Source organism: Lagenorhynchus albirostris, chromosome 4 (genome assembly GCF_949774975.1).
Source record: "Lagenorhynchus albirostris chromosome 4, mLagAlb1.1, whole genome shotgun sequence".
Taxonomy (NCBI): Eukaryota; Metazoa; Chordata; class Mammalia; order Artiodactyla; family Delphinidae; genus Lagenorhynchus; species Lagenorhynchus albirostris.
This window is the reverse complement of record NC_083098.1, coordinates 3,898,899-3,925,841: the sequence shown is the minus strand read 5'-3', so window position 1 is coordinate 3,925,841 and position 26,943 is coordinate 3,898,899. Positions and strand designations below refer to the sequence as shown.

The 26,943-nt window shown below is 39.0% G+C and overlaps 1 protein-coding gene across 5 annotated transcripts in view; it reads right to left on the bottom strand.

Moving 5' to 3' along the window:
* RAPGEF2 (Rap guanine nucleotide exchange factor 2) overlaps nucleotides 1–26,943 on the bottom strand; it is a 244,877-nt gene that overhangs the window by 92,606 nt on the left and 125,328 nt on the right. For 3 of the 5 annotated variants that reach the window (XM_060147534.1, XM_060147536.1, XM_060147538.1), the window contains exons 5-7: nucleotides 24,723–24,798; nucleotides 22,686–22,853; nucleotides 20,401–20,418 (exon numbers count right to left, since the gene is read on the bottom strand). In XM_060147534.1, the coding sequence (XP_060003517.1) occupies nucleotides 20,401–20,418; nucleotides 22,686–22,853; nucleotides 24,723–24,798 (262 nt within the window). Of the gene's footprint in view, nucleotides 1–20,400; nucleotides 20,494–22,685; nucleotides 22,854–24,722; nucleotides 24,799–26,943 lie in introns of all 5 variants that reach the window. The other 2 variants (XM_060147533.1, XM_060147535.1) reach the window with 2 other exon arrangements.

The following is a 26,943-nucleotide window of genomic DNA, read 5'->3' as shown; positions in this document are numbered from 1 at the left end:
CACACATACGGACCCCTTCGACCAAGGAAGAAAGGAGAAAGAGAAAGAAAGAAAGAACCAGGGCAGAGCGTGTGAATCGGGACCTCCTCCCTGGCTGCCAGTGATGCTGACGGAGCGGTGACCAGTCATCTCTGTCCCACTCCACTAACCAAGTTTGCACAATTAATCTCGGCGGCATGACACTGATGGACATTTGATCTAATGATGTCTGTCCCTTACACTCAACACAAGCATGACTGCCAGCAAGAGAGTCACTAACAGAAACACGGCACATGCACACACACAATCTTGAGAAGCACGAGTCTGAATGCAATACACCAATATAATTACATTATTGTGCTTACTTTGGAGGACCATGGCTGCAGGCAGTTGGCATAGCAACGCACAAGGAAAGCCATTTCCTGGGTAGAGAGAAAGCTTCCTTTTCTAAATAAAAAATTCCTCTTAGGAAACAGGCGGCATTGCTGCTTCCTGCAGAAAGCAAGACACTGGAGTCTGTCTCTTAACCTGCAAGGCTCACACTCAATGCAGTTCTAGTGATGTAAGTGGATTTCTCTCTCGCCCTCCCTCTCCCTATATACACTGAAATATTCAGCTCAAACGGTACACACATTCCTTAAGGCTCGCCCCCTCCTCTACTTAACCATTTCACTCATTAAGGTAGCAATGGACAATTCAGATAAAGTAACGAGCTCTTGCCTGTCTTTTATCAGCGGCTGTAGGTTAAGCAAGTCTCAGAGGGATGGAATCCATTGATTGCTGACTCCAAATAATATCTCTGAAGACAGGGTGGGAGAGCAGAGCAAGGACTCACTTGAACAGCTTTGAACTAAAATATGATTTTTCACCAAGGGGAAGAAACAGGGATGGCTGTGACCTCGTCCCCACCCTCGAATATCACCGTGCTGGAGGAAACAAGTACCCACCAGAAATTCACAAAATGCAAGCTTTGTATAAATTTAGAAGGTGTGATTTTTCACAAACACCCATACACACACTCGGGCACACACACCCAGCACCTTGCAAATTATATCAAAATAAACCCACTCAGGTTTTTTTTTAATAAAAACCAAATCAAACTTCTTTTAGAGGTAGAAAGTTGAAATTTAATAAGGTTGTGTAATTCTATCACACTGAATTCCACCCGGGTTAGTAGGTTATTGGAAAAGACAGCATTACTGTTGACATTTTAGCTTGGAAGCCCTGGTCCGGTTCTCACGGTCGCATCTATCTATAAACAGTATCCACGATCGAAAACAGCGATGGAAAATCTAGCTACTTGAGTACCTGACTTCGGAGCTGCCCGTACCCGCTGCTCCCTAAGCTGGCTCCCACACCACTTACTCTCTTTCCTCTCCCTGCACACCTGAAGGCAGCCAGGCCCTCCACTTCTCGATGTGGCATCCTTCTACCCCCAGCATGCCCCTTCCACAGACTTCTTATATCATCCACTCAACCTCTCGCCCACAACTAGAGGTTCTCCACTTTTTTTTTTTTTTTTGCGGTACGTGGGCCTCTCACTGTTGTGGCCTCTCCCGTTGCGCAGCACAGGCTCCGGACGCGCAGGCTCAGCGGCCATGGCTCACGGGCCCAGCCGCTCCGCGGCATGTGGGATCTTCCTGGACCGGGGCACGAACCCGTGTCCGCTGCATCGGCAGGCGGACTCTCAACCACTGCGCCACCAGGGAAGCCCTCCACTTTTTAATATGTTCAGGTCTCTCCTGTCTCAGAAACAAAACCAAAACCGGAAACCTTGCCAAGATCCTACATTCTCCCGTGGCCACTGTCTGACCTCTTCCCCACTTCACACCCAAACCTCTGAGGAATCACCGACTTTGGTTCCGTCACTCCCTCACCGCACCGCCCTCTCAAATGAAGGACCACCACGGTCCTGTTATAATGCCTGAGACGTCGACCAGTCACCCTTAACACCCTTGTCCACATCCGATCCGTCACAGTGTCCCACTAATTACGTCTCTACCTTCCCTACAATTCAGATTTCTCTCCATCTCCGCTGCTACCATCCCACTCCAATCATTATTTTTTGCCGCGAAAACTGCAAAAGTCTCCTTACTGAACTGTCTGGATTCAGTTCTAACCTCGTCCACTCAACCCATTTGACAGACTGCCTCTGAGATCTCTGAAAAACTAAAATCTGGTCATTTCATCTGAATCCACTGAGCCCCCTTTTCCAACCCAGACACACGCATGGCTTCCCACTGCTCTCAGCGCACAGACTGCAACTCTTGTGGTATCTGCAAGACCTGCGTGTCTTCAAGACTCACCCCACACTCAGACCCTCAGGTAACCTCAGCGGCTCTTGCTTCCTTGAAGGGGCAAGAGGACCTTTTCACGTGTTATTTCTTCTGCCTTGAACTCGCCCTCACCCTCCCTTTCCTGATCACTCCTACGCCACCCCTCAAAACCCACTGGTGAAATGCCCTCAAAACTACCATCATGTTGTATATCACTCTCCTGTCATGCCATGAGTTCATGCTTAATCACGAACTTATGTGCAATTAGTGTTTGCTTTTCCCCTGCTACACACCCCTCTCCTTGATGGCTGACACCATGCTTGCCTGCGTGCCACTAGACTTGCAGTGCATAGCACGCTACGTGCTGTATACAATCAACACTTTTTGAATGAATGAAACCCCCAGTGACTGGGAATGGACATTAGCAAGACCATATTTGATCCTGTAAACCAGTCCCTAACAAAAAAAGTCCCAGATATTTTTCTATAACAAATGAATTATTTAAAAGTAAACAGTGCTGTTCTTTGACAAAGGGAAAAGGCAATGTAATAGAGCAAAGAGAGTCTCTTCAACAAATGGTGCTGGAACAAATGGACATCCACACGCAAAAAGCATCACATCACCTAGAAACAGGCCTTACGCCACCCACAAAAATTAACTCAAAATGGATCACAGACCTAAATGTAAAACGCAAAACTGCAGAACTCCTACAAGATACTAAGAGGAAACGTAGACAACCTTGAGTATGGTGATGCCTTTTTAGATACAACACCAAACATGATGCGTGAAAGAAATAATGGGTAAGTTGGATTCACTAAAATTAAAAACTTCTACTCTGGGGCTTCCCTGGTGGCGCAGTGGTTGAGAGTCCGCCTGCCGATGCAGGGGACCCGGGTTCGTGCCCCGGTCCGGGAAGATCCCACATGCCGCGGAGCAGCTGGGCCCGTGAGCCATGGCCGCTGAGCCTGCGCTCCGCAACGGGAGAGGCCACAACTGTGAGAGGCCCGCGTACCCAAAAAAAAAAAAAAAAAAAAAGGTAAAAGCTAGAAGCAACTCAAGCGTCCATCTATGAATGAATGCATAAACAAAATGTGGTATATACATATCAATACGATGGGATATTCGGTCTTAAAAAGGAACAAGATTCTCTAACGAGCTACAACAAGGACACGCCTTGAAGACACTGTGCTAAAGTGAAATGGTTCAGTCACAGAAAGACAAACCCTGTACGACTACACTTGTATCAACTTCACAGACAGAAAGGAGAACGGTGGTGGCCAGGGGCTGGGAGAAATGAGGAGTCATGTTTAATGGGTATGGAGTTTCTTCTGGGAAGACGAAAATGTTCTGGAGATGGATGGTGGCGATGGCTGCATAATGAGGTGAATGTACTTAATGCCACTGAACTGGACCCTTAAAAATGGTTAAAATGATCGATTTAAATGTTATGTGTGTTTTATTACACACGCAAATAGAGCCAATGGCAACTCAAGAACTAAGTGATCAAGCGGCACAACTTTCACCCATCCAGCCCATGCCCCACAGGCCCACGCGACGGAAACCTGTCTCCAAGGTGAAGTCAGGTCACCTCCATGCTGATGGCGGCCGACCTTTTAGGGGAAGATTTTGCGTTGCTTGTCTTTGCAGAAAAACCTGTCACCTCTCTGGAGGAGGAAACTAACCTCATCGGGGACCCTGAGAGATGAGGTCAGAGTCGCACATCCTCAGGCACTGATGCTCTTCTGTGCTGAGACTGGTGAGATTTCTCTCCCAACCTGGCTCCACGCCTACAACCTACACATTGCAAAACTCATGACTGCAGTACTGAAATTTCACTATCCCTACTACCTTGTACAATGAAATACTATTATACCAGGTTATGATATGCCAAACATAAAATACGAACTGAAGATTTAAGAGAATCCCATATTACAGATTTTATACAAATAAGAAAAAAACCACCCTTAGGCTGATTTTGGTTCTATTTACCCTATTCCTTAACCATCTAGATTCAGCAAATAGCATTAAATAGATCCAGCTAGAAAAAGGACCACGTAACAGCTTTCTGCCTAAGAACTTCTAAATTATCAGCAACAGTGACCCAAAGGATAGATCATAACACAATTCAAGACGTTACTTAAGCCTTTCCATGCTAAATTTAAACCCATCATATTCATTTATACTTTTTTCCACCCAAAGTATGCCCTTTTTAATGACTATGAAATTGAGAAAAATGGTCTGTTCTTCTCAGTAATTATCAACCACATTTAGGATTAATATGTGTTTATTTATGTAGAGCATCTATAGTGTTTATCCACAGATCTCCAAGTGCTTTGCAAGCATTTAATTAAGCCTGGTCAGCACCCAAGGAAGCAGTAGAATAATGTATTCGTCCTTTCCCAGAAAAATTAAGTGTATGAGATTATAGAGTTAGTAGTTTGGAAGAGCACAAAATAGAACTCCAGGTTTCTAATATAATTTACTTTATCCACTATACATATGTTGATTGCTTTCCCTCTTCTCCCTTCCCCAGAGGAAAAACTACAGAGGCTGGAGAAAATCTCTTGGAGAGGCAGGAAGAATTTATTCTTCAATATCTGGAAACGTAAAATTTTACAAATTTGAACCCTAATGTTTTATTGTTCATCAAAGAAATGACATTTTGAAGTGCTGTTTTCTACACAACCACACCAAACCCACTGAGCACCAAGCCAATGCAAAACTGTGCAAGGTACGGTCAGAAGTTTCATTTCTCTTTTCCTAAACTCAAAACATCCCATTAGTATTAGGATTTCTTTCTAAACAAAACAAAAAACAAAACAAAACAAAAGTTGATTATCTGACAAATTCTTCACACTGTAATTCATCCCTACATTTCACATAATCTGCTTCATCCTCGGGTGAACTTCAGACAGGTCCCCCCACACACCCTCCTCACAGAGGAAATCGGGGCTAGAATTTTTATTTTTTCTACTCTGACCAATAAAAAGGTACTTCAGGTTCTTTATTTAAAATAATTTAATTACGAAATAAAATGAGAGACACCAACACTGTGCCTGATACGTAATAACTGTTGAATACACATCTGAGTTTAATTTAAATGAAGGCTTTAGAAATACTAGGAACCATTACTTGAATTAGCACTTAAAAAGATCGAATTGTGAGTCCAAAAAAGATCACCCAGATATACTCTAAAGATATATTCAAAGAAATCTTTAGGCTATGTCTTTAATTAAAAAAACCTGTCTGACAACAAACTGCTTATGTTGCACCTGACTCATAACTGGAGAACTAATGTAACCTGTCTATAATAAATATGCTCACTATTTACGTGGGCCACGTTAGAAGAGAACGATTAAAAGATGGCATGAAATGGGGAGTTCCCTGGCGGCCCAGCGGTTAGGACTTAGCGCTTTCACCGTCATGGCCCAGGTTCAATCCTTGGTCACGCCCCCACCCCCCCCCCGCCAAAAAAAAAGATGGCATGAAATGGAGACATGCAGAAAAACAAAGAAAAATAAAGAAGGCTGTAAGCGAGTAAGAAATTCCAACATACAGAACGGGGCTTTTCAAAATGCACAGACTTTAACAGCTGATTTCACAAAGCTTACCTCATTCCCAAGAACCTGTTTTAACGAGACCAGACTTCACCTCAAAATGCTCAGCCTCAGAGGGGAAGTCCTTGTACACTGGTTGCAAATCATTTCACCGCTTTGTCTAAGGACGAGGCCTGAAAGTGGGCTCCTGACTTCAGTATTTCATAGAGTACCACTCCAAATATAAATAGCAATTACTGGGCTTCCCTGGTGGCGCAGTGGTTGGGAGTGCGCCTGCCGATGCAGGGGACATGGGTTCGTGCCCCGGTCCAGGAAGATCCCACATGCCACGGAGCGGCTGGGCCCGTGAGCCATGGTCACTGAGCCTGTGCGTCCAGAGCCTGTGCTCCGCAATGGGAGAGACCACAGCGGTGAGAGGCCCGCATACTGCAAACAAAAAAGCAATTACTATCTTTATTACTAATTTGGCATGTAACCTATTCCCTTATGTTCCCTTATGTTTGCACGAACACAGTAGTTAATTATCACTCTTATTTTTATTTAACAAAAAGAGAAATACTGACCACAAACTGGAATGTAAATTAGCTGAAAGCAGGGACCACACAACATTTCATCTCATATTGCCAATGATAAAATGTTTTGTCTCTCGTACTTAACACACAGTAATTGCTCAAAGAATAAATGCATAAGTAATTCCACTTACACATTTTCAAGAGTAACCTGTGAAGTAGTATAACACCAGCTTTATTTTAAGCTGAGGAAGCAGACATAGGATAGTTGTGCAACCATGAAAGATGTCCAATTTGCTTACTGACAGAATGAGGTGTTTTAAATAACGTGACAGGTGAAAAGAGTAGATAAAAACCAGCAAATCTAAATTTAACAGTGTACCATGTGTACCATCAAAGTGTCACTCTTACAAGTACAGGAGAGGGAAGATCAGGCTGGAGGAACAATTCGTAGCGTGGGGGGGTGGGGGTGGGAGGTGGGAGGGGCTATCTGTAAAAGGGAGCTGGCCCAAAGCTCCAAGGTGACTGAAAACCCTAATAAAATCTCAGGTTACATTATCAGACACAGAAGGCCCAGAGGGAGGGGGACAGGAAGCTCTGCTATAGCCTATAGCCTGCATGTGGTTTACAGCAACCCATTCTAGACATCATGACTTAGGACAGATGATGAGTAACTGTAATGTTCAAACAGCAGAAGATCAAGATGATAAGGTGTTCAGAAAAGTTGTAAGAAGTTAGGAATGTGTAACCTAGAGAAGAGGCTGAACAGAGCAGGGTCTCATTAAATATCTGAAGCACACTTACATGGAAATGGAACACGAATATTCATTTGTGCTGCTTTAAGAGATACCTAGAACCACAGACTAAGATACAGAGAGGCAGATTTCACTAAACATAAGGGAAGTTTCTTAATAATTAGGCCTTTCCTACAAGCAACGATAACTGCTATGATTTACAAAACCCTTTCTCTGTACCAGGCGGTAGGGTACAATTTTGACACACGTTACGTATGGACTGTCTCACAAATATCAGTGCTAAGTGTAACTAAAAATCTTAAAGCAGAGGATGAACGTCAGTGATTACATAGAAAAAAATATATTTTATTAAGTGGTTTGACTGGCAGATTCCTACAATCCTTTTACGTTCTTAAAGTTATCTTAACTATATGGCTGGTCCCAAACGTTAGCTAGTAGCAAGATGGGGGTAGAGGGGTAATATTTCCATTCAGATGGTCTATCTTGGGATAAGATTTCCTGGTGGTAACTATCCTTTATCCTGAAATCTTTATCTTCCTACTTTGGCAGCCAGAGAGGAAATATTAAAATGCCCTTACTTTTTAAAAATTATAGTGATAATTGGACAATAGTTTAGAGGTTTTCTTTTTAACATCGCTTACTCTGCAAATTAAATGCTGTCAAACTTAGAAAAAAAGGTTAAGTAAAAGGTGTTTTTCTTAATGGTAGCAATAATTTGAATTATTAAAAGTTCTACATAACTACATCATCAGTTTTACAGAAGGTTTATAAACCCCCTGATATTATTTGATATACATTTTCAATATTCTTAAATACTACCAGAACACTTCCAATATTTTCTGGTGCAGAAGTTAGTAATTTTGTGGCGGTGTTTTTCTTTTTTAAATTTATTTATTTATTTTTGCTGTGTTGGGTCTTCGTTTCTGTGCGAGGGCTTTCTCTAGTTGCGGCGAGCGGGGGCCACTCTTCATCACGGTGCGCGGGCCTCTCACTGTCGCGGCCTCTCTTGTTGCGGAGCACAGGCTCCAGACGCGCGGGCTCAGTAGTTGTGGTGCACAGGCTTAGTTGCTCCGCGGCATGTGGGATCTTCCCAGACCAGGAGCTCAAACCCGTGTCCCCTGCACTGGCAGGCAGATTCTCAACCACTGCGCCACCAGGGAAGCCCACTGTGGCGGTGTGTTTTTACCTCTAAAAATGATGACTACCTTTAGACAACTGTAAGTTGTTTTAGTTCGTTAAAAAGTCATACTTACAAAAGGTCTTCTGGCAAGATTTGGCTTGTTACTTATAATATTAGTGGACCTAACTTTTAAAATACCCTAATTACATAGTTATGCTCTGTTGTGAAATAGTACTGATGGCCAGTGAAAACCCATTTCTGTATTGGAATGAAGCTAGAAAGGTTATTTAAATGGGGGGGGGAATGCTGTGCTTTACTGATGAGGGATGCATGCTTCGAGAGGGGAAAACACCCAGTTGCAACAAAAAAGACTGATGAATCAACCAAAGCCTACTAGAATGGACATTCTGTGCTCTGGCCTCTTTCCTTTAAAGGTATTTAAATTGTAGGCATTTAACGTGGGTGAATTATATGATATATATTATATTTCTTTTAGATCAAATTTAAAGTTTAAGTAACATAAAAGCAATATATGTTAAATTCATTTTAAAAAATAAATAATGTTCTGTATCAGGGAGAGAGAAGACCTATGTCTTTATTTGATTGTGTGACCATGAACATCGAACACATTACTTGACACCTTTGACCTTAGGAGGCTTATCTCCTAACAGTGGAGATGCCATCACCAAACATTCAACGCTGCAGAAAAGTCTGATTGACGAAATACACGAAAAAGCACGCTGATGACTGGTATATGTCATAAGGATGCAATAAGGGTTGATTTTATTCCTTCCAAGATATTCTAAAAATTCAGCTGCACTCAAGGTTTGGGCAACCCATTAATTAATGTTGTATTGATGTGTTAATGCAGGTGGATCTGTGATGCCTCTCCTAGAAATGTTAACTAATGCTAATTCTGGGAGTTTGATCGACACCAGCATGGAACCAGGACACTGCTGAGGACCTACCGTAACAGCAATACACACTGTGCAAAAGGTATACAAAGGCATACGTGATACTGTCTGCTTCCAAAGACTCTCCTGACTCTTCAGGAATTTAATTTTAACAAGCATATTTTCATTTTTTAAATCTGAGGTTTTCAAATAAATATGTATAAATTTTCATAATGGTTCAATAATCTTCACTCGAAACGAAAATAACAGTATTTATAAGCAGCAGCATTCATCAGTGGACTTCACGACCAGGAATAGAACTGTGACTGCCCATCTGATGTAATTAAATATACTCCAGACAGGAAATGCTTCCAAGTAAATTTGCCTGGAAAATAATTAAATATAGAAGAGACTGTCTCAATATAGAAAATATTTTAGATGCCACAGAAATTTTTTAAATGTTCCCTTAGAGAAGAAGCCAGCCTCCCACCATGACCACATGAGTTTAAGATGACAGTATTCAATCTTCCTTCTCATAAATAAATGAATAAACAAAGCCCAAACCACCCATCTAATTTCTCCCTCTCCTTAAAAGCTCTGAAAAGGCAGAGTATTTCACCCTATTCATATTTTAGTTGTGCTTTGAAATGGTCGATTACTACCATGCTGGTATTTTTAAAGGACAAGACTAGAATATTTCACTGTATGTCTCAGACAACTATAATTGTTAGAATTGCTCACAACTGGCCAGATGAATCACAATCATGGAAGATTATACCTCCTGATTGTGCCATAAAGTAGCAGTTCACTGTATTAACACACAACCATAAATCTATAATGAAACACTAAACAGAATAAGTAGCATTCACTCATTCATTCTACACTTAACCCCCAAGACAAAGTGGGACAGAACAGGAATACAGGAAATCAGGTATGACCTTCAGAAATCATCCTGGTTAGTTCAATAGTGTGGTGGACATAAGCAAAATGTACTGTGCATCACATGAAATGGTTACTAAAAGGCTGCCTTGGAGCAAATGTATAACAAAACCTATTTTTCTTGATGGCTTGTATTTTATAGGTAATGCTTTTTCAAGGAGGTGAAGCCAAAAAAAAAAAAAAAATCTGTTGGGCCAAAATTTTACAACATACCATTCAATTCAGTGGACTTTTTAAAAACAAAAACCAAAACTAATAATGCCATTTGCAGCAACATGGATGCAACCAGAGATTATCATACTAAGTGAATTAAGTCAGAAAGAGAAAGACAAATACCATATGATATCTCTTATATGTGGCATCTAAAATATGCCACAAACGAACCTATCTACGAAACAGAAACAGAATCAGGGACACAGAGAACAGACTGGTGGTTGCCAAGGGGGAGGAAGGTGGGGGAGGGATGGATTAGGAGTTCGGAGTTAGCAGATGCGAACTAATATATATAGACTAGGTAACGCCAAAGTCCTACTGCATAGCACAGGGAACTATATTCAGTATCCTGTGATAAACCATGACGGAAAAGAATATGAAAGAGAATATATATACATATGTATAACTGAATCACTTTGCTGTATAGCAGTAATTAATACAACATTGTAATTCAACTATACTTCAATAAAAAATGAATTAAAAAAATATCATACACACTACCAGAAAGCATGGTATTTACAATAAAGATAAAAATGCAGTAGGGAAGAAAGTGAGACAATCACCTAAAGGGGGAATTTCTCTAAGCGAGAAGGGATGCAGGAATCTATAGTGACCACTGACCTCATAGAATGTACAAGTGGACATTTCAGCTCTTACCAGGGCAAACTTATCATCTCAAAGTTGGGAGTGGGAAAACTTCCAGTCCCTTCCCCAAGGCAGCGTTACCCTTTCAGATATTCTGCTGCAGTAGCTGATTACTGAAGCACACGGAATCTCAGAGCACCATTATGAGAAGTAAACCACACGTTGTGATGACAAAGGAAACCAACCACTGGTGTCTTAACATAAGCAGGACAAGTGGAAAGAGTGAAGGCAGCATATTTATTTAGACCAAAAAGGAAAAAGGGAGCCAGTAAAAAAAGAAAAAAAGATACTCAAACTAGAGGATAACAAAGATATAATTCGAGAAAAAGAGTAAGAAGGTTAGAGAAGTTTTAAATACATTGCGAGGTACTGTTTATTTATTTCGCACTATCAAACTGAAACAATTTGTAATACATTACATTATCCTGAATCTAAAGTATTAATCACGCACAGGAGGCTGTTGAAGTTACTCCTGGTGAGGATCTTTTTTTGAGGGTATGGGAGTGGGTGAGGACACCAAAAACTAGTCTTATCGGTATTAGCATAAGACCAAAAACTCAGCTTTAAAGGTTGTCTAGGGCTTCCCTGGTGGCGCAGTGGTTGAGAGTCCACCTGCCGATGCAGGAGACGCGGGTTCGTGCCCCGGTCCGGGAAGACCCCACATGCCGCGGAGCGGCTGGGCCCGTGAGCCATGGCCGCTGGGCCTGCGCGTCCGGAGCCTGTGCTCCACAACGGGAGAGGCCACAGCAGTGAGAGGCCCGTGTGCCGCAAAAAAAAAAAAAAAGTTGTCTAACACACTCTTTACAGTTATGATTAGGTCATACTTTCATATCACACAAATGTTTGCATAAAATGTTTAAATATTTTATAATTCCACATAATGGCTCATAATTATCTTAATAGGGAAGAGGAGGCAGAGAACTTTCTGGGGGGAAAAGGGGCTCCAAAGATAAAATTCCTAAAGAGAAACACTCTCTAAATGAGAAATGCTAAATAAATTAAGTAAAAATATGTACCTTTAAAGATTACTACAGTAACTACAAAAAGGACTGCTGGTGACCATCCAAACCAATTAATTAATATATTTAAAACCATTATTTAATATAAGGCATTTTAAAATTCTTCATCCCAAGTTAGCTTGAGGGCTTTCCATTTTCTCCTTGTATCGATGAGGAGATTAAGCAGCAAAAAGGAAAAGGAAGTAAGGGGAAGAATCACACAGGAAACAAGGTCGGGGCAGCCTCCTAGGTTTGCAAGCTCAGCCGTCTACAGGCCCTGCTCTCAGAAGGGTCCTGCACTTGTTTTTTTCATGGAAAGCTATTTCTGTGGGAAAGAACAAAAAATGGACAAACTGTGGTTACTGAGACTAGGGTACTTGGCCGATATTTTCTTGAAAATGGACAAACTGAGCTTGTCACTTCAAGGAAAACAGCTGATAGCACTTTCCCAAGGATAAAATTTTAGCTTTCAAGTAAAAATTAGACATTAGGAAAACATGTCCAATCCCATAAGCTTGACAGCTTCCCAATAATTAAGGCCTTTTGACATGAGACTGGTAGTGATACTAACAAATGTGATTTTTTTTTTATATTGTGTAACAAGCCAAAATTTGGAAGACCTAAATTCAGTGACGAATGCATGATGTTATAAAATCACACATGAATAGAAAGACCCATTCGGCGTGTAAGTAAGGCGGATGGGTTTTAATAAAAGAAAAATTTTAAAAGCTGACTGACAGAGTGTTATGTCCCTCAACACAACAGCAGGTGTAAGGAACTACCGTTTGTCAAACTTTGGTGCAGTGTATCAGGAAGATTATCTGAAGAAGCTGTTAAAACTCTCCTCCCTTTTCCAACTACCTGTGTGAGGCCATACTTTATATACTTCAGCCAGAAAAGGACATCACAAAAGACTGACTACAGAAGCAGATATGAGAATCCAGCTGCCTTCTACTAGGCCAAACATTAAACGTATTTGTAGAACTATAAACCACCACCACCCTTCCTCTCATTTTTTCTGTTTTGAAAATATAGCTACCTCTCACTAAAAAAACCTTTATGTTAATGTATAATGGGTTTATGATGTTTAATTAACCAATGAATACATATTTTTAAGTTTCTCAGTTTCAATTTTTAATATGCCAAGTATTGATGTAGATAATTCATATAAACAAAAGCTGTTGGAGCCCTCAAAAATTTTTTTTTCCTTAACAAGTGTATTTATTTTTTATTTTTATTTTGCGGTACGCGGGGCTCTCACTGTTGTGGCCTCTCCCGTTGCGGAGCACAGGCTCCAGACGCGCAGGCTCAGCGGCCATGGCTCAGGGGCCCAGCCGCTCCGCGGCATGTGGGATCTTCCCGGACCGGGGCACGAACCTGTGTCCCCTGCATCGGCAGGCGGACTCTCAACCACTTCGCCACCAGGGAAGCCCAGTGTATTTATTTCTTTATTTTTGGCTGCATTGGGTCTTTGTTGCTGTGCACGGGCTTTCTCTAGTTGCGGCGAGCGGGGGCTACTCTTCGTTGCGGTGCGCATGCTTCTCACGGCGGTGGCTTCTCTTGTTATGGAGCACGGTCTCTAGGCACGCGGGCTTCAGTAGTTGTGGCACACAGGCTTAGTTGCTCCGCGGCATGTGGGATCCTCCCGGACCAGGGATCAAATCGGTGTCCCCTGCATTGGCAGGTGGATTCTTAACCACTGAGCCACCAGGGAAGTCCCTCTCAAAAAGTTTTAAGAGTGTAAACAAGTCCTGAGATGGACAAGTTTGACAGCTGCTGCTCTGAGATGAACCAGAAAACGATCAGCCTCTTGGCTCTTTGTAAAAACCCAGTTGTCGGCTGTCCTTAGATTCCTTTAAGATAAAACCCTGTGAGGTCCTACCTCAGCTGAACCTTCTAACAGCACACCCACTTGCAGGAAGGCTAGCTGCTCACACCTTCCCCATCTAACTAAAGTTAGTACCAAAAGTTAGGCAAACTTTCATGCCGAGGAGGAATAAAAAGACTGCAGTGCTTGTTAAGAATGCCCATCACCGTCAAGGGCATCGAGGGCATCAAGACTATTGCCGCGGCCCAAGTATTCTCTTCATCACACTTGGTTGGGATGTGCATACTTCATAAAGTAACACACGGCAAAATGATCTTTTTCTTGAAAACGTTCCTGAGTATTCCAAAATTCCTGATGATTCAAACAGGTGTTTGAAGGTTCGGTTTAAAATTTCGGATAAAGAAGTGGACGGAAAGTAGACGCACACGAATAATTAGTGCGAGGGAAATGCTACAACTTACTTTGAGATTTTAACCTTATTTTCTAACACTCCTAATGCCTTCCGGATCGTACCGAAGCCACAGGTGACCAATTATCACTGCTATCCTCACAGACATCTGAGTAAAAGTCAAGACAGCCTGAATACTTTCTTTTTCATCTTCAAACCTTTCCCTTCGGAATTCCTCCGCCATTTATTCCAATTAGCGATTCATTGCTCAGATCCGGCCCACTCTGTGGTCACATCATTTCTCCTCTAGGCTAGCAGTTCTAAACTCCGCATCGCATCCAACCACCGCCAATATTCCACTTGAAAGTGAGAAAGGAAGACACAGGAAAAAATAAAAGGCTACTGACCCCATACTAAGTTCATAAGAAATTGCTCTAATACAATTGTTCAGTAAGCCTTTTATTTTTTTTCAATCGATTCTATAATTATTTTTTTCCTAACTATCTTAAAGTTATTTTTCAGCCTATGTGTAATTTAAACTATCACAAAGGCTGTGAGGTACACCTGTGAACTGGGTATGTTCAAGTCAGTCATTACTACTGGCATTCTTACTACTACTGAACTGTATACTTAAAAATGGTTAAGATGGTACATTTAGTGTTACATATTTTTTAATAAATTTATTTATTTATTATTATTATTTTTGGCTGCATTGGGTCTTCATGGCTCCGCGACAGCTTTCTCTAGTTGTGGTGAGCGGGGGCTACTCTTCATTGCAGCGCGCGGGCTTCTCACTGCGGTGGCTTCTCTGGTTGCGGAGCACGGGCTCTAGGTGCAGGCTTCAGTAGCTGTGGCACGCGGGCTCAGTAGTTGTGGCTCGTGGGCTCTAGAGCACAGGCTCAGTAGTTGTGGCGCACGGGCTTAGTTGCTCCGCGGCACGTGGGATCTTCCCGGACCAGGGCTCGAACCTGTGTCCTCTGCATTGGCAGGCGGATTCTTAACCACTGCGCCACCAGGGAAGTCTCAGTGTTATATGTTTTTTATAAAAGAAAAGAAGAAGAGTTGAATTATGCACTTTAAATAGGTGAACTGTATGGCATGTGAGTTGTAACTCAATAAACCTGTTATTTTTTTAATCTGTAGTTTGTTCTTAATTAGTTTCTGTAAAAGAAGGGGAAAAAAAACTTTCCTACTGAGATACGGATAATGACTAATTTTTTGAGAGGATAAGGAGGAAAATTTATACACAAAAATATGTACAAAATCTAGTAGACATTTAAAAATTATTTTAATATGAATCATTAAAATTTTCCTTTCATGAGTGATGTCAACCTAACACCCATACATCGAATCACATGCTAGAGTTTCTTCCAGAGGCTGGTCAACAATATCTTCTAGCTAATAGAAAGGTATTTCAAAGTTAATAATGTTTTAACACAGGATTCAAAATCAAAAGAGAACATTTCTAGTCACCCAGTGTTTCAAATAGTGAAAACAGACAACTTAGAATGGATCAGTTAATTGTAAAAAAGGTCAGTTCAGCACTGGTAGGAAATAGGTCTGAATATCAAAGTAGACTTTTCCAAAGAAAAGAGACATTTTTCAAATCAGTGTGTAGCACTGCAAAATCTCATAGCAAAAAAAAAAAAAAAAGAAAAAGAAAAGGAAAGAAAAGAAAAGGAAAAATCACATAAGAAATGAAATGGCTGAAGATGAAAGGATTGTTGCTATTGAGACTAAAAGTTAAATTTTAGCCAAATATATTTAAAACATGAACTGGCAGAGAGAGCCACCAGTGTTCACAGTTAGAGGCAGGACAAAGTGGCAGTGATCTTTCTGACAAATAAATTGCTTGAAATATTGCCATGACATGCTACACAACACCCCGATTACTTTCAATTTCCAAGTGCAACCAAAAGATGGGTCCAATTATGACATCAATACAAGCTTTCTTTCAGAATGGAATGAAAGAACAGTAAATCCCAGTGGCCACGGGAGTTCTGCAGCAGCGATGATGTCATATATAAAAATAGACATCCTCTAACAGAAGCTGAAACTTGTGTAAACAGCACACTGCACACTATTCTCAACTGCCTTGCATGAATTTGCAATGCATGCTGTTAATAGCACGAGATTAATCATTTCATATTTTACACTATTTCCTGATTTACATTTCAATTTCTAAACAGACTCTATGGTGTAATTTCTCAATCTGTATAAATTAAATCAACATAAATACCTGATTATAACTGCAAGAAAGAGAAATGGTCCCCCCAAAGCAAGGAGACAGAGACCACCGCAGCAGCTCTAACAGGCTGCATTTTGCCAGGAATGCAACGCTCTTATGTCCACCTATTGTTCAAAGACCTTTCCGCAGGAAGCTTTCTGCAGGATTTTAAAATGCAACATGGTCTAGGTGAGGAGGGGCTAGTAAACCTGCTGAGAATAAGCATGAAAAGCAAAGGATACTTTTGCCACTTCTCTTTAAAGACTCTCTGATGCAAATATAAAGACTTCGGGGCATGCATACAACAGTATCTACCAAAATGTGGGGAGGGCAGGTTTGTATCTATCACTCCTATCAACAGTCTATCCACATCCCTTCTTTCCCTTCTTTACTTCCCAATTCATTTCTTTTTCACATTTCTGTTGGGCTTTCTTGGATTAAAGAAGATTTTCCTTTGAGCAAAGACAGTAAGGCCATTCAGGAGGCCACGTCGGATTCCTCAAGATGCCTGGCTTTTGAGCCTCCACGGTACCTGGATTTCCCTCTATCTTAACTGCCGTCGATTTATCTGTATTTTGTGCGAGGCCATAAAGTCAATGGGGGCAGATTCTGTCTGTCCTGTAGACCTTTACAGCCATGGAGTCCGGCACAGCCCTGAAACAAGGTGGGCGCTCAGTAATATTCATTAAAATAATAAAAACATATAAATGAAAATACTGAGCTTTCCTCTATGATACAAGAAACAGAATACACAGATTTTCTGAAAGTCCATCCTATTATAATTCACAGAGAGGGACTGAGGACCACACTGAAGACAACGGCTTTAGATTTAATTAAGCAAACAAACGTCTGATGAAAGATGAAGCATAAAAATATTCAAATAATTAAGAAATTTCCCCATACTTGAATAATTTCTGTATATGCACATAAACAGATTTTAAATATCATCAATGAATAAATTAGTCAAGTGGGATATGAACTGACTGTTATAAGTTAAAATCTTAAGACCTTAATATTCTAGGAAATTTAGTAGACACACAAGTCACTGATACACAACACATGCTCTTACTGTTAAGTAGCATATATTGGATTAAAGTAGGAAGACCTCAGTGAAAAAGTAAAGAATAAGTGACAAAGCAAAGCCGTAACATGAGGGAAAATATTGCCTATTTCTAATGCGAGAACAACAGCGCATGTCAAAAAGTCTAATGTCAAATAAATGTGCATAATCGCACAAACACTGTAATTTTTTCATGTTTCAATATTTAAATTTTTTTGAAATTAACCTACTAAGAAGTTCTTAACTGAAGATGAAACCAACTTAAATCAAATCCATCACTTAAAAAAAAGTGATAGATTATATTCAGAGATATATAAGATATATGTAACTTCGGAATGATTACCATTAGAAGAAACAGTACTTGTCTTATATTATGAAGAATAACCTTATTAAAAATAGGACTCATTTTCATACGCCTCATATAAGAATCAACCTTATTACATTGGTGCTACGTTAAAGATATTGTATTATCGCTGACTATAATAAAAAAATTAATTCCATGATGTTTTTGTAATATTACATTGTATTTGACTTAGATTATATTAACTTACTTTTATGCAGTATTTTTATTTCTTTTGTACACCTGCACCAAGAACTTTAAACTAAGCCTGACCTACAGAAAAATTCAATACATAATTATTAAACGGTGCCCTGAAGTGTATATTCCCATTGTAAAAAAAGGATTACTAACAGAATGTGTGGGAAATACCTTTTTCTATGACCGATGGGTTCTCCTTACTAAAAGTTTGCACTGATTGGAAACTTTATAAATAAGTTTTATGTTATATTGTGTTTGAATCCTCTTAATTCAAATTTGTATAAAGTAAAGCCACACTTTGGGGGGTAAGTAGGAGTGGAGGTGGAAAGTCAATCGGAACCTCAAAGAGTGGAGAGCATTTTAATTATGCAACCAGCCCTGGAACGCTGCAACAGTAGGAAACGTCAGTCGGTACACATCACCTCCACAGTTTAGATGGGACAACTTTTCCTCAGTCTTCAGTCTAATATCTCTGTACAATTTTCACACTTTCTAAACGAGGAAGAGAGCAGAGCTGTTTTTTTTCTTTTTCCCATAAAAAAAAAAAGGAATAAAAAGATGACAGAACAGGCATGTGCAGGTACATGCCAGCTTCCCCATCCCGGCGTCCAGGTGAAAGTAAGAAGGCCCTTCTTCCCTTTTAAGTCCTCTCCCTCTCCTCTCCATTCTTATTATGGAACTCACGTTTCCCTAACTACCCAAACTTCTAGAATAAATTACCCATCAATGCAGACGGGGCCTGTAATTAGGGGTAAAATAAACAGGTTCCCCCCCCCCCATTCCGAGCCTGTCGACAAGGTAAACCTGTCCAAAGTCCCAAGTCAGTCTAGAAATGACCCCGAATTCCCCAGCCCCCGCCGGGAACCTTATCCAGGACCTGACTCTGCCACCTGCCTCTCCCCACTCAAAGACTGAAAATTCGTGCCGCATCCTGTTTTCTGGCAGTCTTAAACACAGCCTCAACCCAACTCATCAAAATGTAAGAAAATGCTAATGAAAGCCATCTCCAATCTTGCCTTCTCACTGCATTTCAAAATGCTTATTCTCTGCAAACCTCACACACTTGCCTTGAAAAAGTGACCTGAAAGCACTCTGCGTGGACTGTGCGAGTATTCGTGTTTCTGAAGAAATTACTATCATCTGTCTTAAACTGCTGCAACACGTCTAATTTTTAAAAGCGTACATAAGGTATACATCACAACCCAGTGCACATTTTAAATTCAATTCCTACTTCTACATGGGAATTAGACTAACCTGTCATTTCTCATACTGAACAAGAGGACTAATTACATAGCGGTGTACCTTTTAAAATATTACAGTTATATGCGTGCTGAGTACACGCACTACATAAAAGCCCAAAACACCGGCGCAATTTAAAACAGCTTTATACAATTTTACAAGAATCTTATCAAATTTAAAAACTAGCAGCATTTTTTAGATTTACCACATCACTGAAAAATTAGCAGCGCTTCTAAAATAAAATACAGCCATTATGTCACCTGTGACATTTTAATATGCATTACATTGTATAGAACGTAAAGTAATGGCCTTATTTTAATTTGAAAAGTTATACAAATATTTCGTGTTTTCAGGCGAGGTTACTGTAATAGCCAAAGACATTACATTGACAGTAGCCTTCCACTAATGTGAATTAATTATTCATGATCTTTTTCCTGGGCAATAAGAAGACGCAACCATAACATTTCACTAGTTACTTAACCAATTAGTTTCCAGAGATAAATGAGTTTTTCTTCCCTGACTCCGAATTCCCTGATAACCCCAAATTTGACCCAAAATTTCAAACGAGTAATGCTGAAACCGTAAATTAGTCATATATTGGCATGAAACAAATGAGCAAAGATATTATTATAGGCCTCAATTAAAATACAGAATGAAATAAAAGCATGACATCTGGTTAAAAATCAAGCGCAAATAAGAAAATGCAAGCGAAGTGTAAATTCTTATTTCCTTTTTGACAAAGCCTTTATTCTGACTAAAATTTTACCAGTGGTCTCCCAAAATGCTCTCACACTGGGATTCCTGAAATTTAAAGCTTTCACCTATAGCCTTTAAAATGTAAATGTCTAATGGATTTCCCATAAAACTTTCACACAAAAAGCAGTTAAACACCCATGATGCCTATCTGCCTGTCTTTCTCTCTCCATTTCTTTATGCGCAAAGCAGGTTAGTTAAGAACTGTGCTCCACTCATTCTTAAAAATACGTAGTCTGCACTTTTATTCGTTCTTCAAAGAAAGTGAGCAATTTATCCCTAGGTCTGCACAAATAAAGCAGCCTGTGACATCAACCAAACCACTGACAGTTTCAAAGTTGTAAGGGGTTTTACTAAATCAGGGCAAAATACAAAAGAACAAGACGAAGCAAAACACATCAATATTATAAACTCATTAGTTACAATGCAAATTCACAAATGAACTGAGGTTAGTATTAGGAGACCACACACAGATTACAATACCTGAGATTTAGTGCATTCCTTTGAGCCAAAATGAAATGAGTGCCATAGAGGAGGAAAGGAAAAGATGACATTATCAGACATGCTACAGTACATCTGCCAAAATGAAGATCATGTTAAATCAGGTTAAGAATGACCATACAGCACTGGCTACATGTATGATGTCCTTTATGTTCCTTAGCCATGCACCTGAAATGCACCTGCAACCATTTAGGTCGCCTGTGAAGTAGGACCATGCACCTTTTCAACCAACTTTTCACCCTGGCTCCCACCTTACTAGGGTTCTTTCAAAAGGAGTATTTCTGCTCAGAATAAGTAAATGTGACTTAGGGCTAATTTTGTTGTTTTCATATGTTGAAATCATGTACTTAGGCAAAATGATAATTATATAAATAAAATTAAAACACAATTTGCATGAAAAGACGGGATTCAATATTTAGAATTATGACACTTGTTGCCCATCTGAACTCACTTAGAAAAATTAACACCACCATGTCACGTATTAGCAAACTGGTACCTGATCCATCAGTGAGCAAGTGAAATTTTTCACCCTAGTACTGAATTTTCCCTCATAAAAGTACCTGTTGACCAGGTAAGACATTTTTTAAAACCACTAAAAAAAAAGGAATCTTGAATAATTTTTAAAAACTACACGTTTACAAAAAAATCAGATTAAAAAGGGGGAGTCATGTAGGGGAGGTGGGTGAAGTATTACATAAAGGGGGAAAACATGGGGATAGGAGAGAGAAATAATTACAAAATGACACCCCCCAACTTAAATGGGACAAATATAACTATAAAATCAAACCAATCAGCTTGAACGCTGAATTTTTAGTCACCCACACTGCCGCTAAATATCTTGGTATAGAATTTGATTTGGAAAAATAATTCCAAAGCAGAAAGAGTATTAACAATATTAGTAGGTTGTACTAGTAATGTGTACAATTTTTAATCCATAGTTCCTTCTTCCACGATGCTACATTGACACTAAAAATACTACCTTCTTGTATAGACAATGGTAACAAAAAACCTTTCATAGGTTTTTTTTCAAAAAAATACCAAGGCTCTGCAGCAGGCAAACAAAGCTGACTTTATGATGAGCAAAAAGCAACCCTTTGCAAATGAGCTCAATGAAATGATTCAACTATGAAATTCATGTGAAATTAAAATTGTGCGCATGGGCAGTGAGAGGAGCAGGCTGAGAGCTGGTGGCCAAAACTGCTTGAATATTCAAATACAAAGGGCTCTCAGAAATAGAACACATCAAGTGCAGGTATAAGATGCATCCCTCCAAGTTACCAGAAAATTAAGTACATAGTTTTAAGTCTATATACATTTTCCCATGCGGTTTGCATTTATACTTATTAGCAAAAAGAAAGAAGAGGATACGGAAGACAAACAAATAAGAAATGTAAAATAGTTGTCGTTTACCTATTTTTATTTTTTCATATGTTTATTTTAAAATTAATTTCATGAATGAGTGCTCATTTAATGGTATTGTAAGTATAGATGAACCATATTTGACCTTATTATGACGTATGGAAGAAATCCTCAAATATATTTGCCACTATTCTGGGTGGGCCACCGGGGGACATGGACACAGCACAGCTGAGCAGAGAGAAATGAGTGAGAAAAATAAGGCTCCCAAACTGACTACGCTGGGGTCTTGTACAAATCAATCATTATCTGTGCCTCGGTTTCCTCAAACATAAGAAGTAGTTTCTTCACCTAATATTTACGAAATAAATGACAATCAAGTGGTGAAAGTATTAAAGAGGACCTCTGAACCTGTTAGAAATGCTTCAGACCATCTTTACACTGGGATTTACAGAAGCATCATTTCAAATTATGCTCTCACTTCATCATATTAAAAACAAAAAATTCTCAGATAATATTCTCACAATGGTATGAAGATAATAGGTAATTTTTAAATATCTAACTTTTGAATAAAAAACAGGTATGATACCCGTCACTGGGGACGGTGAGGGAAAGGGCAACATTTTAGATTAAGATCAGAACCTAAAAATATCCCAGTTACAACTGTACATGTTGACCGCAAAGCTGATCCTCAGAGACCATGTTAAGAAATAAAAAGGCTAAACAATGCCTTTTGATACCTTATTTCAATGCTCCTTAAACTATTCATATTATGTGTTTCCAGAAAAATCTGCACTTTGAATAAGTATACCACAGAAAGGAATTATTCATCAAAAATGGAAAATGTATGACTTTTCACAGAACTCCCACCAAAAAGCTATAAAGATAATTATTATACTTGTGTAACTTACCGTATGATAGCCTCTAGGCAAAGGTGGTTTGCCCACAGGATAAGGATCCACAGTGTCGATAATCGTTTGTCTTTCCCCTTTCTGGTTGATTTTTCTAAATCTCCTTCGAGACTGTCGATGAGAAGCTTGACGCTGAAAATATTCTTCATTTTCATCCATATAGTCTACCTGAAATAAAATCCCCCAAGATTTCATTTCTTCAAACACCATGTTCCATATTAAGATCAGATGCAGAATAAAACTTACGGATGGTCTACATTCATTCACTGTGCAAAGACATTTGTAGACAAACTATCTCGACAGACTTCAGATGTTTCTGAACTTCCCTAGAACTAACTGGTTCTGAGTAACTTTTCTTTATAAAAGAGAAGAGGCATTTTCAGTTCCACTTAGGACAATATGGGTAACTCCTGAATTTCCTGCAGTCTCAAAGGGAAGGATATTTTCAGTAGTCTTTGTTCTGATTTATTAATGAAAGATCTCACAGGATACATCACCATGCATTATGAAAGCAACTGCCCCATTGTCTTAACTAAAGCACAAAAACTCTCATGAAGTAAATCTGTTTAAAAAAAAAAAAAAAAAAACACCCAAATCCCAAATGACTCAGACACGACTACTGGCAGAATGACTTTGGTAGATTACTTAAGAGCTTCTCTTCCTACTTTCATTCTACGGATTCAGTTTCTTTTTTTTTTTATTATAAATAGCATTGTTCTCAAAACATAATTTCCTCATTTTAAACATTTAGAAAGTGATGAATGGACTAACAGAAGAAAAGTTACGTTCGGTCAGTCCCCGTCACACTTACATAATGTATTGCTCACAAAAGCGTATTTAGATTCTAAGAAGGTTCTCACACTGACAAACCTAGTAGTTAGCATCATATGGACAAGGACAAAATCCTCAAGGAATTTTGGAGATCAAAAATCCTTCAGATCAACACAAAATAGCAGTAACAGAGACCAAAATCTCGAGGGAATATCTAAAATGCTTTTCAAGACCTGTGGCTGGAAAGCCCAACATATCTGCCTACATTTTTCCACTCCTAAATCTTTACTCACCACCATGCCACTTTCTCACTTAACAGTACATTTTGGGAAATTTTACCAAAAGTTTTCACTAGCTTTGATGAGGAAGTTCCCATTTCTGACAAATTCCTCTCCTCCATCATAGGGAAAAAACCTACATCTCCTCTGAAAATAGATGTACAGGCATTTACCAAATATTTTATTAAATATGAATAAAAAGCCTCCATCATCATCTATTTTAGGCCATCATTTATTCAAAAAGTTTCCTTGCCCAGATAGATGCTGGATGGGAAATATTATGCACATCAGCCAACTGAATGTCTCTACTGGGCACTCCCTCCAGTCTTATTTTTGTTGCTGATTTTTTTAAGGGGTACATAGTGTCCCATCTTAAAATCATTTTTATATAGTAAGGAAGAATGTGACAGGCTTTTCTTCAAGCATCAGTAAAAATAATTATGTTGCTAATATCTCTTCTAACGTTATGTTTTTTTGCATATGTCTTACCTCAATATATTTTTTAAATCACACTATTCAATTAAAAAGAGATAAAAATCTCAACAGAGTATTTAACCAGCATAAAAGTCCTCCAAATTTCTTTCAATTAGATAAAGGAAGTGAACTGATTTCCTTATGTCAATTGTTGCCTGAATACATATCACTGTGTCTCATTTAAAGTATCTCACTCATTCCAACCAATATTTGGAGAGCTAAAATCCTGCAATTCCAAGATTCTCCCCAAGTTTAAATTAAATGGCATTTTCATAGACTGATTTATAAAGTTCAAACACCAAACATTTAGGTACGTGACCCTTTTAAACTTTCTTTTTCATTATTTGAATCCCGTAAATAATTATACTGGTTATGAATTAAAGCTCAAAAAGTTATGAAATAAATATACCTAAAGTTATGAAATATATAATACACTATGATAAGTAGTTTGTGAAAATACTTTTATTTCATAACTTTTTTTAAGGGAAAAAAGTCTTCACAGAAGTATTCTTACCACAATCATTTCAGAAGGCTCTAACACAATGCATTCACAGCCACGCCTAAAGCTTCCTGCAGAACGCTTGCCAAAACTAGAAAGAAAAAAAAGATTTAAGTAATACAAATTATGAATTTAAGCTAACCCTTCAGATGAATAAAAACAAGGAAGAAAACAACTATAAAAAATACATACTGAAGAAAGAGAGCTATCTCAAACCATTATTACACAGAATGACAAGGAACCATTCGAATTTTTAAATCTCAGATATATTTTTCTGGAAAATTCCAATATAACGTTTTTGAATTCATAATGTAAGTAATGAAGAATCATTATGAATGTGTTTTGGGTTAGGCTGTTTGAAACCACACCCAGGCAGGTGAAGATTTAGAATATTCTAACAGGGGTGGGAATTGGATCAGTGGCAAACTATAAAAATATCCAAAGTATAAAATGCATATAATCCTCTTCTATAACTTAATTTGCTTAGGTTAAACGTTTCTTTCCCTTAAAAATGTAGTTATTTTTCTAAATTTTCAAATCAACTTATTCAAAATCAGTTTAAGGCAAAGGTATTCAACTCAGGGCTTTCAGCTACACGGTGACTTAAGTGGACATGCATTCCCAAAGCCCCTTTCCGCGTGAACACTGCACTGCCGACCTCAGACACGGCACCTCTGCCCCATCTGTGGAAATACCCACTAGAGCAGATTTATTCTCTCTGGCATAGCTATATGCCAACTAGAGCCACGAAGAGTTCTAAGTAGTCATGACTTGTTCTGCTAACGTACCACCTACCTCTGCTCATTCACTACTCCAAAAGGCCTCCCCTTCCCTCCAGTCAACATCTTAGCACCCTTTTTTTGTGTGGCCACACCGTGCAGCATGGGGGATCTTAATTTCCCAACCAGGGATCGAACCCGCGGCCCCTGCAGTGGAAACGCGGAGGTACGGAGTCTTAACCACTGGGCTGCCAGGGAAGTCCCAGTAATCATTTTTAATGATTTTTGAGAAAAATATGAGGAAAAAACGCTTCCAAAGAGCTATTTTATCGAGCATTTTTTTCCCCAAATCAATTAGACATTTGAGCGGCTCCTATGCACATTCTCATTCCTTTTATAACTCTCTCTATGTCATGGTAGTACACAATGTTTCACATATTAGAACCCAACTTGGATTAGGAAAAAAAAAAAGTCATGTAAGATGAAGAGAACAAGAAAGTCAACGTTCTCACTCTATCAGCCTGTGACCTCTAGCAAACCAACTTGACCATCCTCATAGTCTAAACTGTACTCATTTTTAAGGTTATCGGGTGAGCCCAGGCCATCACTGAAGTCATTTCTTGCTCCAAAATTGTTTCTATGAAAATCAAAAAGAACCATACTTAGCATATCTGAAAAATCCTTCAAAAAATATTCATACATACATATTCTCACAACCATACATATTGAAGTGCTTTTTTTAAGTGGAAAAAAATCTACCAAGAAAAATAAAAGTCTTATCTTCTTTGTCATGTTATTTCACATGCAATTAAAATGACCTAAATTTTTACATATTCTCCTCTTAGTTTACAATTAAAAACCACTAAAGTTGCGGAAAATTCTCAACACACACAAAAATTTGCTTCTGGTTTTTGAAACTACCTACCTGCAATTTAAGTTTTTACAATGACGCTTATAATTTAATGATGCACTACAAACTAAGAAATAATCTCAGTGTGTTAGTAAAATATGTAGCAGGTTTCATGCCATCATTGCCCGTTGAACCCTGTTATAGGACTAGGTAAAAACATATATTGTATGTTTAAGTTTTATCACTAAATAAAATAGCATTAAAATCTAAAGAAAATCATGTGGCTCTTAAGTTTTTTCTTATTTTATTAAATTACAGAACCAGACAAGCTTCATAATCATAATGATCGAGTGGTTTTCCTTTTTTAAAATTTCATGTAGTAAAAAAAAAAAAGTCAAACGTCTATAATGCATACAGTGTTCAGATGACAACTTAAAAAATAAAAACTGCTAGAATTGAGTTGCTCACAAATTTTAGCAACAAAAGTAGTGACATCAACACGAATAAACTACGTGGTATTTATTTATTTTATGCCTAATTCTAGTACCAACCACTCCCTACTCCAGAATTAAGGCTGTAAAACCCCTTACCCATCAGCCATTAGTTCAACAGAACTTTACGGCTGAGAAGATATTCATGTATTTAGTTGCACTCACACTATTACTTT